This window comes from Elgaria multicarinata, chromosome 11 (genome assembly GCF_023053635.1).
Source record: "Elgaria multicarinata webbii isolate HBS135686 ecotype San Diego chromosome 11, rElgMul1.1.pri, whole genome shotgun sequence".
NCBI lineage: Eukaryota > Metazoa > Chordata > Lepidosauria > Squamata > Anguidae > Elgaria > Elgaria multicarinata.
The window spans coordinates 47,712,889-47,724,937 of NC_086181.1; the positions used below are offsets into that span (position 1 = coordinate 47,712,889).

Consider the following 12,049-nt stretch of genomic DNA (forward strand, 5'->3'; position numbering starts at 1 on the left):
TGGCAAGTCTCTGCCAATCCCTTGACTGGGCTGCCCCGCAACACATCCTGGACGTGGTGCTCTTCATTCCAGCAAGTGGGGGCGGGGCGGGGGGGTGTTGTTGTCCTGCAGCACTGTTTGTGCCAGCCCTGTGGGAACACGGCGGTCCTGGGGAGGAAGAGGGAGGCGGGAGCTGCCGAACAATAGCCCTTCTCACCCTACCTCTGCTCTGCGCGGCTTCGGTCCCCACGCCCCACTGCTCCCTGCCCTCCGTCGCCCAGTGTGGAGATGCAGGCCCCCCTGGGGCGGGGCGGGGCAGCGGCTGAGGAGGCGGAGGCCCTGCTGCTGCTGCTGCTGCTGCTCTGACATTCATGCGGCAAAGGATTGGGCTGGGGGGCGGGGGGATTCTCATGCTCCAAAGCCGGCTGGCGGTTGTGGTCAGGGTGCAGCAAGTGGGGTCTCTCCTGGTGTAGCATCTGGCTTGACTCGCTCGCTGGAGTCAGCTGCGGTACTCGAAAAACACTTCCCCCACTGCTTGACCTGCTCTTGCTTATGGGGAGCTCCCGCATGGACCGAGAGGCCTGTCTTGGGGGCGGGGGGACGACAACGTGGCCTCTCCAGCCTTGCATTATGGGGGGGGGGGAGAGTTGGACGTGATGCTTTCACACCCTGCCAGGAGCTGCTTGTAAAATGCCCAGATCACCACACGCCACACAGAGTGACATTAGCAGTTTTGTACTTTAATAATAACCTGAAATACTGCAAAAGTGTCCTGAATATAAAATTATGGCCAGCTCCGTCCCCCCCTGCCCTGGCCTGCACTCCTCGACCTCCTTTCCAATCGTCTCTGTGGCCCCTTGAAACACCCCCACTCTCCCCACCCCATTCCTATGGGACAATCGCAGAACTATCCCAGTAGATCGGCAGGGGGAGGGGAGCTTGGCCAGTCTGGGGGTGCAGGGGATCACCCCAGTCTTTGCGCAGACCTCAAACCTGGCAGCTCCCCTCCACTGCTGGGAATCGTGTCTTCCATAAAAGCTCCCAATCCCCACCCAGAGCTGGGGGGTAAAACCAAGTTTTGATTCTACCCACTGAAGGCACATGCTGTGGTTAGTAGACCCCCTTCTTTCCCCCTCCCCTCCCCTCCCCCCCGCCCCACCCCACCCCACCAGGCCGGTTTCACACGCGCACCCCCCCCCCACGCACCCCCACCCTCCAGCTGTGCTGGTGCCGAGCCGCCCACCCCGTTCACATCTGCGGGAATCCATCAGTCCGCGCCCCCTGCCCGACGCGCCTCCCTTTGTGCCAGTCTCGCCCCCTCCTGGCAGCCGGGGGTCACGCGGTGCCGCTGGAGGGGGCCCGGGCAGCGAGGAGCTGGGCCTGGAACCGGGACAGCTGCTCCGTGTTGGCGAGGGAGCGCAGCAGCGCGTTCTCCTGCTCCAGCAAGGCGTTGCGCTCCGACAGCTCCTTGATCTGCTCCCTCAGCAGGTCCACCTCCTCCCGCACGGCGAACATCAGGTGGCTCTTGACCAGGTCCTAGAGGGGCGGGGGGCGGGGGGCAGGGGGGCAGGCGGAAGGCACGCCGTGAGGCCCGAGGCAGCCAGGAGCCCGGCTCGTTCCTTGTTCTCCTCTGGGCTTGTGACCTCCACGTGCCGCTGTTTGGCCCCGGATCTCCAGCTCTGAGGCCCAGCTGCCGGTCGCTCAGCCGCTGCCCAACACCTTCCAGCCCGCCTTTCCTGGCATCCTGCAGCCGAGACGGACAAGCAGGCGACCTCTCTGGCCTCTTCCCCGGGAAAAGGCAGATAAACCCTAGGATCTATTCTAAGGGCCAGGGTGGAGCCCTGAAAGATGTGAATGAGAGGGGTATCTCTGAGCATGTACAAAGGGACTGATTTCAGCTGCCACTGCTGGGATCCCTTGATTGCCAGGGGACTGGATTTTGGGATCCACGCAGGGATGCAAATCAGAACCAACAATGGCCACAAACTTAAGGGGGGAAAGGGGCCGCGAAGGGGATTAACACTGTCACGCAGGGGCCCCAAGGCAACGGCAGCAGCCGACAGGGCTCAAAGAGGGCCCGGGTTGCCACCTGCCCACCCTCGCGCCAGGAGCACCGCGGAGGCTGCTACCCCAGCAGTGCCGCCACCGCCCCTGTGTGCAAGGTGCGTGGCCCGGCGGGGGCCCCCTCCCTGGACTCACCATGGCCTGTTCAATCTTGTTGTCTATGGCGATCATGCTGCTGTTGGTTCCGCTGTGGGAAAGAGACGGACAGGCCGATCAGGAGACAAAGCAGGAGCCACCAGCCCTGGGCAGCTGCCACGCCCGCCCCCCATCACCACCGCTGCCACCACCCCACGCCTGCTTCCCCCGAGGCCTCCCTGCGCCCAGTTCGGCCCCTTCGGAGTTACCCCGACTACCCAAAATAGGACCGTGTTGGGCATCATGGCCCTGAACAACTCCCACACCTTCCTGCAGGTGCTTGCACAGCCCCCCCCCAAAGAAAACCATGACTGCAGGCCCCACCCTGAAAACGCAATGCGAGTGGCTCTGAACAGGTGCCGTGTGCCTTCCACCTGCCCCTGAGGCATCTGCGCCTGAGGAGACCAGCAAAGAAAGGCCTCCACCGCTCAGGGTGTGCAGCTCCAGGGGTGCCTGAACCCCAGCCCCCCTCCCCCTGCCTCCAGTTAGCGCATGGAGCATCATGCAAAACTAGCACCGCAAGCTTGGCCCCATCCGTGTGGGCGCAGGGCTCCTCCCCCAGACAACTTCGGCGGTTAGGTGGTATAGCGCTTAAACCAACAAGCACACAGTACACCATCTCCCATTGCCGTATTGTGAGAATCCCAGTTTCACCCGCTAGCTGCCACGTGGCCCGTAGAGCCGCTCCTTCAGGGCCGCGTACGCAAAGACCCTGCAGGGCCCGGCACCAGCCACATGCCTCTTGGGACCCGAGCCCACAGACGCTTATCTCAAGCATTTCATAGAATCATAGAATCATAGAATAGCAGAGTTGGAAGGGGCCTTTGAGGCCATCCAGTCCAACCCCCTGCTCAATGCAGGAATCCACCCTAAAGCATCCCTGACAGATGGTTGTCCAGCTGCCTCTTGAAGGCCTTTAGTGTGAGAGAGCCCACAACCTCCCTAGGTCACTGGTTCCATTGTTGTACTGCTCTAACAGTCAGGAAGTTTTTCCTGATGTCCAGCTGGAATCTGGCTTCCTTTAACTTGAGCCCGTTATTCCGTGTCCTGCACTCTGGGAGGATGGAGAAGAGATCCTGGCCCTCCTCTGTGTGACAACCTTTCAAGTATTTGAAGAGTGCTCTCATGTCTCCCCTCAGTCTTCTCTTCTCCAGGCTAAACCTGCCCAGTTCTTTCAGTCTCTCTTCATCGGGCTTTGTTTCCAGACCCCTGATCATCCTGGTTTCTATGCCCCCTCCCCAGGCAGCCCCAAACGCTGAAATGCTCCCCCAGTCATGGGAACTCCAGGGTGGCCCTGCTGGGCTAGGCCAAAGGTCCACCCAGCCCAGCGCCCCAGCTGCACCCGTGGCCAGTTCCGGACCCCTCCGTTCCAATCTCACGCTTGGACCTCATCCTCCCTTTGAACTACCCCTGGCCCGTCACCGCTCTGACGTTTACCCTTCCTCCAAAGAGCACAAAGAGGCATCCTGCACGGGCCCCTCCGTCCACCCACCCCTGCCCACTGTCTTCATAGCAACCTGTGGAGTTGGTCGGGCTGAGAGAGAGAGAGAGAGAGAGAGAGAGCACCCAACGAACTTTGCGGCTCAGTGGGCTTTGAACCCCGGCTTCCTCAGGTCCAGGTCCAATATTCTTATGCACCTGACCCCCACTTGCTCTCAGTGCCCCCTTTTCCCATTAATTCCCACCGCCTCCATCGCCTCTCATGCACGCACTTGCTCAAACGCACCCCCCCGCCCCTGCCCAGACGTCTCCCCGCCCCCCCCCCCCGGCCCCCACTACCTGTGCAGGACCAGCAGCAGGGAGACAAGGGTCTTGTCCACCTCTTTCTTTCGGCCAGTCAACTTCCTGTGGCCTTTTGGGGTCTCCCTGGGCCTGGTCCGGGCAGGGGACGCGTCTCTGGAGAGGGCTGGGGAGGTGCAGCCCCGCTGCCGGGAGCGATGCGGGTCCCCCGAGGCAGGGAGCGAGCAGCAGCCGCAGCCCGGAGGCTCCCACTGGGACTCGAACGCATTCACCATGGACTTGACGGACAGCCCCGCCCGCTCCAGCGACATGGCCGCTCCGCCCAGACCCCACGGAGGCCCCTTTCCTGGGGCCCTGACCTTCTGGGGCCCTGCGCCGCTGCTCCTCCGCCGCCGCAGCCGCCGCCCCTGCTCTCTCCTCAGTCTCTTGACCTCCTGGCGCACAAACGGCCTCAATCCCAGGCGTGCAGCGGGCGCCCTGCAGTCTGCCGGTGAGAGCCTCCCCTGCTCTGGTCCTTGATCTCGTCCCCCCAGGCCAGAAGGCTCGGTCCCCTTCTGCTCCGAGGTCCTACATGGTCCTGCTCCGGTGCTGCTTCCCTACGGGGGGGGGGTCCTCCTCCCAGGTGCGCGATGGAGACAGGAATCCCCCGGAAGGGCTGCTCCCGCAGGCAGTCCCGGCCGCCGGACAGGGGAGAAGGATGGGCGCTGTGTGCGGAGATGGCCGGCGGCGCTGCCTGGCTGAGCATAAATAGCCATCTCTGTGCCTGGCTCTCGGCCCCCTCTCATTCACTCCCATTGGCCAAGCTGTGTGTTGTGTGTGCGTGTGTCTGTGTGTGTGTGTTGTGTGAGTATGTCCGTTCCCCCCCCACCCCCCGACTCCGCCACCACTATGGGAACGGAGCCAGCCCAGCAGCAGGGAGCTCAGCTGCACTTGCCTATCCGAAAGCTCACAAGCGGTGCCTGACTTCCGCCACCACCCCCCCATGCCCACCGCCCACCGAGGACTCTTGCCCTGAAGAGACCCCTCCAACTGGAGCCGCCTCGAAGGGGCCGGGCCGGGCGAGCGCAGGGGGGTTCCCGGCCTCGGCCTCCTGTCTCCACCTTCCCTTCACCCCGGCCGTGTTCTTGGCTGCGATGTGGCAAGCAGGGAGGGGGGGAGGGAGGGGGGCACAAAGGGGCCTTTATAAACCTGCCACCCTCTGTTTATGCCAGTTCCATCCAGGGAGGGGGAATGCCAGGGGGTGGGGATGTGACTGCGGGAACTGGGAACAGAGCCCAAAGGCGTTACATAACCCAGGACCAGGCGCGCGAAGGGGAGGAGGAGAACCCCGGGATCCGGTCCAACCTGGAGGAAAGGTGTGGATGGGTGTGTGGGTGTGGGTGTGTGGGTGGGTGTGCCTGGGCCAGGACTCTGGGGTCCCCAGAGCGAGGGCAACGAGGCCTGTTGGGGGGAACTGTCTGTGGGGCAGCCAGGGCCTGGTGGTGGTGCGGTGCTCAAAGCCCACCCAATCGCCAGGAGGACAGGTTTGGGCGCCTGGATCGCTTTCAGATTATTTCCGAAAGCCCGTGAAAAGAGGAAGCGCCCTCCCCCTCCTGGTGGGACACGATCCAAGCGGCCTTGACTTCCGGCAATCCGGCATGCCTCCTCCCCCATCCCCCGGGACAAAATGCAGGTCCCAGGTCCTTTCCCACCCTGGCTGGTGCAAGGGCTCAGCGCCTCGAGGCCCTGCGCACGCGTGCTGCACCTACTGTCCCCCACCCTAAGCCATGCAAAGAAGAAAAGTGCCTCTGAGTAGGCACAGAGTGTGTATCCCTCCTTACTGAGTAAGCACAGGCATAAATCTGTGGCTAGGCAGTAGGGACAGAGGTAAAATGGCCCCCGCACGCCTCTCCTCTGAGGAAGCCGAGCCTCTCCGCCTCAGTCCTTCCTGGCAAAGAACTCTGTTTAAATCCAAAGCTTGCTCATCTGATGGGATTAGATGCCCCCTCCCCCCCCGGGGACTCCTTTTCTGGCAGCAGCAGTGCTTCTCGGCCTGGCTGAAGGTGGCTGGCGTGCGGAGGTGTCCCAGGGCGCCCGGCACCCCAGGGGTTAATCCCAAGCCTGGGCACTGTGTGGGGTGGGGTGGGGTGGGGTGGGGGTGGTCAGTGGGGCATGAACAGTGTGAGCATAAGAACCAGCCCTGCTGGTTGGATGTGGCAGGGAGCGGGTGCCTCCTTTGCCCCAAGGCATACCTCAGTGGGAGCAGCTGGCAGGAAGGAGCGAGGCTGCTGCAAAGCCCCCCCCCCCACGCAGGGGCACATGCTCGCAGGCGCCTGCCACTCAGCCCCCCCCCCCTGCAGCACACACTTTTGTTCCTGCTCCACCCCTCCACCCCTCACCAGAGGACGTCTTCTGGGGCTCTCCAGGCCTGCAGTCTCTGCCAAGTTTCCCACCCAGGGCTGGCCAGGGAAAGAGCTCCGTGGCTGAGGCCACGCGCCCTGCCACCCCAGGGGGGCTCTGCCCACGCCCCCGTCCCCGTCTCCACTGGCTACTCCGTCCTGGCCTCGCTGCGGCCCTTGCGTAAACACGGCTAAGAATAGCGGAGTCAAATCCCGGGAGGAATGTGGCGGCTGCCGGCTTGAGCCAGCCTCCCCTCCTCACTGCGGCTTGGCCCACACTCGCCTGGGTCCCCCCCCCCCACCGGGTGGGGGTCTTGGTGATGCTCCCCCCCACCCCGGCCCTCTCTCAGAGGGATGTGGGTGGGGGATAGCACGGGGCCCGCAGGCGGAGGCGCCCGCAGGCTTGGCCGCCCGGGAGAGAGGGACAACGCGCGCCTTTCGCCTCGCTGGCGCTCCCGCTGCAGGCGCTGGGGGGGGGCTTGCGGGGGGCGGAGGAGGAGGAGGACAACGTGCCAATGAGCCTGTGCTCAGCGCCTCTCTTCACACTCGCCAGCTTTGGCGGGCTGACGTGCGAAGACGGCTGCCGCTCAGCCGGGCCAGGGGCCTGCATGTGCAGAGGGGGAAGCAGCAGGGTTTGGGGCGGCACAGCAGCTAGAGTGCCAGAGACCTGGGTGCAAATCCCCACTCGGCCATGGGGCTCCCAGGCTGACCGCTGGCCAGTCTCTCTCCCCCACGGCTGTCGGGGGCTCGGCCCGGGCCCGGCGCACCTTGCGGGAAGGGCGGGCTTAAAAATGTAATTAATTATTTCCCGCAAATTGGGGAAGGCCCAAGGCGGCGGGAGTGCGAAGACAAGCGTGCAAAGGAAGGGGCTGAAGGAAGAGGTGTGGCCGGGTGGGTGTGCAGGCACCGTCTGTGCACGTGCGCAGCTGACTGGCTCCGGGCGTGTGGCGGGGCTGGGAGGGGGAGCAGGAACGGGCAAGGAACGGAGCTTGGGGTTATGCCCGAGGGGAGGGGAGGGCCCGGGGGGCGGGACAGCCCTTCCCAGTGGTTTGGGGGGGAGGACCGCCTGCCAGGGCTGCAGTGCCAGGGGGCTGTTTCCCGGGGCGGCCGATCCGCGTGCACAGGCACAGTTATCTGAGGGAGCTGCGGCACCTGGGCCCGGGGGGTGCTGGGGGGTGCTGGTGGCCACAGGGCCCGGTGCCTGAGCAATGGGGGGGGGGGGAGAAAGGCTGTGTCTGAGGCCTTCAGCCAGATGATCAGGGGTCTGGAAACAAAGCCCTATGAAGAGAGACTGAAAAGACTGGGCCTGTTTAGCCTGGAGAAGAGAAGATGGAGGGGAGACATGAGAGCACTCTTCAAGGACTTAAAAGGTTGTCACCCAGAGGAGGGCCAGGATCTCTTCTCTTCTCGATCCTCCCAGAGTGCAGGACATGGAATAATGGGCTCAAGTCACAGGAAGCCAGATTCCGGCTGGCCGTCAGGAAAAACTTCCTGACTGTTAGAGCAGTACAGCAATGGAACCTCTGACCTAGGGAGGTGGTGGGCTCTCCCACCATAGAGGCCTTCAAGAGGCAGCTGGACAACCCTCTGTCAGGGATGCTTTAGGGTGGATTCCTGCATTGAGCAGGGGGTTGGACTCGATGGCCTTAAAGGCCCCTTCCAACTCTGCTATTCTATGATTCTATGATCTCTGGGCTCGGAGAGGTGACACGAGAGGCAGGTCTGGCAGCAAAGGGCGTTTGGGCAGAGCGGGCACAGAGGGTCACGCTGGAAATAGATCCCTCCAGCCCCACGGCGGGGACTGGCAAATTCCCAGAGCCCAGACGGAAATAGCCAAGTGGCACAGAAGCAGCGCGTGCCTCACCTACCTGGGAGGCAGCGGCACTCTTGAGGGGTGGGGGGGGAGGGAAGGGAGGCGGGATCAGATCAGTGAGGGCTCTCTCCAGGCTTCTCAGTGGAAACTGGGGCTGGCTTTCTTGGAAGCCCCCCAAAATCTCTGCTTTTCAAGTATGTTCCCAGTCCTCATGGCTGCAAAACTCCCTTTGAGCACAGATGGGGAAGGAAGGGGGGGGGCAGGACTTTGGAGCTCTGCCCAGCAACTTGGCTCCTCTCCCCCGCCCCGCCCCAGCCGCTGCCCCTCTAGCGGTGCCCCATAAGTCCCCTCCCCCAACACAGAGATCATTTGGGCCAGGAAGGAGCCGTGGAGGCCTGGCCCTGGCGCAAGCGCTCGTGAGGCCGCACAGATGTGCCTGCTCCGGACAGATTGTTCCAGGGAGGGAGGGGCGAGGGGAGTGGGGAGGGAGACGAGGAAGTGTCAGATTCTAACCCCTGCTGCCTCGGGATGGGCGGGCGATTCTGCCCTATGGCGGCTGGGGAAACGCTCCCTCCCCCTCCGCCTCCCCCCAACGCTTGAAACCGCATTTGGACACATCCGTTCCTCCCAATGACACCGCCGTCCGTCCCCCGTTTCCTTCCTCTTACCCAAGTCTGAAAACTCCCCCCCCCCCCCACACACACACAGCAGAAGGCGCTTACTAGGGCCTTCGCCCTGAACCAACGCTTCGCAAGGAGCCACGTCGAGCCACAAGGCTCAGCCCTGTCACATAACCCTTCGAGCATGTACGGAGTGCAGTTCCCCCTGCCCAGGGAGCAACCACAGCAGCACACGCACACATGGTCTGCGGAGAGGAAAGGCTTCCAGGTCCTCGTGCTTGGCTTAGGCCCCAGCACCTATCATTTTAGAACTCGAGGCGCGAGGATTGCGCTCCGTTAGTGAAAGGCCGCTCAGTCCAAAGGGGAGGCAGGTCAGCCGGGGCGCGTCCCCCGGCCCTCTGAACCGCCCTGCCAGCCCCCCATGCCCACCCGCTGGGCTGCAGCTGCTGGGACTCCACCCGTGGGGGGCTGCCCCTCAAGCAGTGGGGCCAGAGCCGTGGTGACTGCAGAGGGCAGGGCGGCCCCCGCCTACCCAGGCCCGGCCTCCTTTTTGCCCCGGGCCCGGGTCCCTCGGTGCCCCCAACCCCCCTCCTCCGCAGCTACTCCCCCCCACACACACCAAGAGGCTGGGTGTCCTACCTGTCGTCGTCACCGTCGTGGGCCACCCCCATGCCAAACATGGACCGTGCCAGGCTGAAGCGGGCTGAGCCAAAGGGGTCTGAGGTTCTCCGGCCGGGGCTCGCATCTCGGAAAAGCGGGGGAGCCGGGGAGGAGGGTCGCGAGCGGGACTCTCTTGGCGAGGCCTGGCGGGAGAGAGGCAGAGCTGAGCCCAGGGGGGAGGCCCGGGGTCACGGGGGGGGGGGGGGCTTCATCCGAGCAGCCTCAGGGGCGGATGAGGCGGAAACAAGGGGCATCTGTGTCTTTTGGCCGGAGGGACAGAGCGGGATTTCTAGGAAGGGAGCTGCAGGGGGTGGGAGTGGGGTGGAGCAGAGGGTGGCACAAGGCGCCCTCCCCTCGCCTCCCCCCCCGCCAAATGTTCCGCCCCGCCCGCCCTTTCCGAGGGTCTCGCTCCCGAGGGGCCCTGGGGCCCGGCTCCTTCCTTCCGAGCCAGCCCCAAGTGAGTCAACAATGGCTCCTTGTCTTGGGCTGGGGAAAGATGCAACCGGGTTCCCCCCCCACACTGCCAGCGGGAGCCTCCGGTGGGGCAGGGACCTTCCGCCAAAACCCACTGCCCCCCTCCTCCACCATGGGCCCGCCTAGCCTCCACCCCACCCCTCAATCAGCCCAGATCGTAGCCTTAGAATCATAGACTCATAGAACAGCAGAGTTGGAAGGGGCCTACAAGGCCATCAAGTCCAACCCCCTGCTCAGTGCAGGAATCCACCCTAAAGCATCCCTGACAGAGGGTTGTCCAGCTGCCTCTTGAAGGCCTCTAGGGTGGGAGAGCCCACAACCTCCCTAGGTCACTGGTTCCATTGTCGTACTGCTCTAACAGTCAGGAAGTTTTTCCTGATGTCCAGCTGGAATCTGGCTTCCTTTAACTTGAGCCCGTTATTCCGTGTCCTGCACTCCGGGAGGATCGAGGAGAGATCCTGGCAACCATCCTGGTCGGGAGATTGTCCCACCGTGTGCCTCACGCACAGAAAGGCCGCCGTCTTCAGCAGCTGGGGGGCCACCTATGCCTTCAAGGAGAGGGGGCTGGGGGCTGGAGCGTCTCAGGGACCCGGGTTCAAATCCTTGCTCAGCCTCAGACCAAACCCTCTTGCTCAGCCTCGGCTCCCTCCCACCACCCCACGCACGCTGGAGACGTGAGCGGATGGGAGCAACGGCAAAGCGAGGGTTGCAAGCAGCAGGCAGTTCCGCAGGGCAAAGGGATCGCAGGCAGCCTCCCGCAAGAGAACTTTGGGAACTTCGCTGGGCCCAGGCCCCTCGGCTCCGGTTCCCAGGGTTTCCACCTCCTAGCTGGGAAACAGAGGGACTTGGAGAAGCAAGGTCGACAGAGGACCCCCCCCAGGGGGCTCCTACCCCCCCCACGCCCAGCAAAGCCCCCGGGGCCTGGGCCGGGCTCTCACCTTGCGCCGCTCCTCCGCCCCCCGCGGGATCAGCTGCGTGACGCTCTTGGGCAGCAAATGCTCCTCCACCAACAGGGTCGGGATGGTGCTGGACGGGACGGGGTCGCCGGGGTCTTTGGGGCCATCTCCAACAGCCGGCGGCCGCATTTCCAGCGCCGCCAGGGGGCTCCGGAGGGACACGGGGCTGGGGGGAGTCCGGCCGGGGCGGAGGAGGACAGGTAAGCCACCTCCCAGGGAGCGGGCCTGGTGGCCCGAGGGGCCGGGGGCCGGCAGCACCAGCTGGGACTGCAGGCCCGCCCCTCGGCGGTGCAGCTGGGGGCTGTAGGGGCTCTGCGGCTTGGCCAGGAGGCCGGCCACCTCCAGCCGGGAGTCCAGGGACTGCGGGTGCCGCGCCGAATCCGCCAACCGCCCCGCCAAGTGGGGGTCCACCTCCTGCTCGTAGAAATCCCGGCAAGTCCAGCGCCCGCGTTTGTACGGCTCGCCCGAGCCCTGGTCCAGTTTCACCACGCGGAACCGAGAGCCGGCCACGCTGACCGGGGCCGTCCCCGGGGAGCTGGGGGCCGAGGGCCCGTTTCTGGGCCCAGCGCCTCCTCCGTCGGCCCGGTGGCCATCGTCTTCTCCGGCGTCCGCTTCCTCGGCGGAAAGCAGCCCCCGGGAGACGCGGGGGCTGGCGGGCCCCTTGGCCTCCGCTGCGGGCGAAGCCTCTTTCTGCTCGTAGTCAGAAGTGACGCTGGTGATCTTGAAGCCGCTCTTCTTCTTCCCGCCACTCATGGTCCCGAGTGGAAGCCCAGGGGCAACTCAGGGGCAGCTTGCCGCGGGAGGGAGCCCGCCGGGCTACCGGGGCCGCCGAGCCGTCTGCTGCCAGGCCATGGCACTGCCAGATTCAAAGCCGAGGGACGGCAGGCCGGCCCGGATGCCACCCTCCGGGGGCCCCCGGCCACATGCCAGGCCTGCAAGGGAGAGCTCGGCCTTGGTGCCGCGGGCCTAAGGCCCCCCCCCGGCCGGGCAAGTCCACATGGCGAGCGCTCGCCCGGCTGGAACGCTTCCCGCGGCTGCTCCGGCGGTTGGGTGTCGTGGGGGCGCCGGAGCGGTCTCGGGTGGGGTGGGGTGGGGTGGCGGCGGCGGCTGGGCTACGCTCCGAGGCGCGCCGGGGCTGCTCCAGGGGGCATCCTGGCTCCCCCCCGGGGGTGGGGGCTCGCTCCGGCCCCCGGCCCCCTCCGCGAGAGACGGCGAGCGCTCCGGGGAGCT

General features: G+C 65.0%; 1 protein-coding gene across 1 annotated transcript; it reads right to left on the reverse strand.

Annotated features, from left to right (window-relative positions):
• Positions 1-1,184: 1,184 nt before the first annotated feature.
• TSC22D4 (TSC22 domain family member 4) lies at positions 1,185-11,703 on the reverse strand. The gene is made up of 4 exons (XM_063137641.1): positions 10,802-11,703; positions 9,369-9,532; positions 2,179-2,230; positions 1,185-1,515 (listed from the first exon to the last, which is right to left on the reverse strand). Exons 1-4 carry the CDS (start codon positions 11,570-11,572, stop codon positions 1,315-1,317), a joined length of 1,188 nt encoding a protein of 395 aa, XP_062993711.1. The 5' UTR covers positions 11,573-11,703; the 3' UTR covers positions 1,185-1,314.
• Positions 11,704-12,049: the final 346 nt, after the last annotated feature.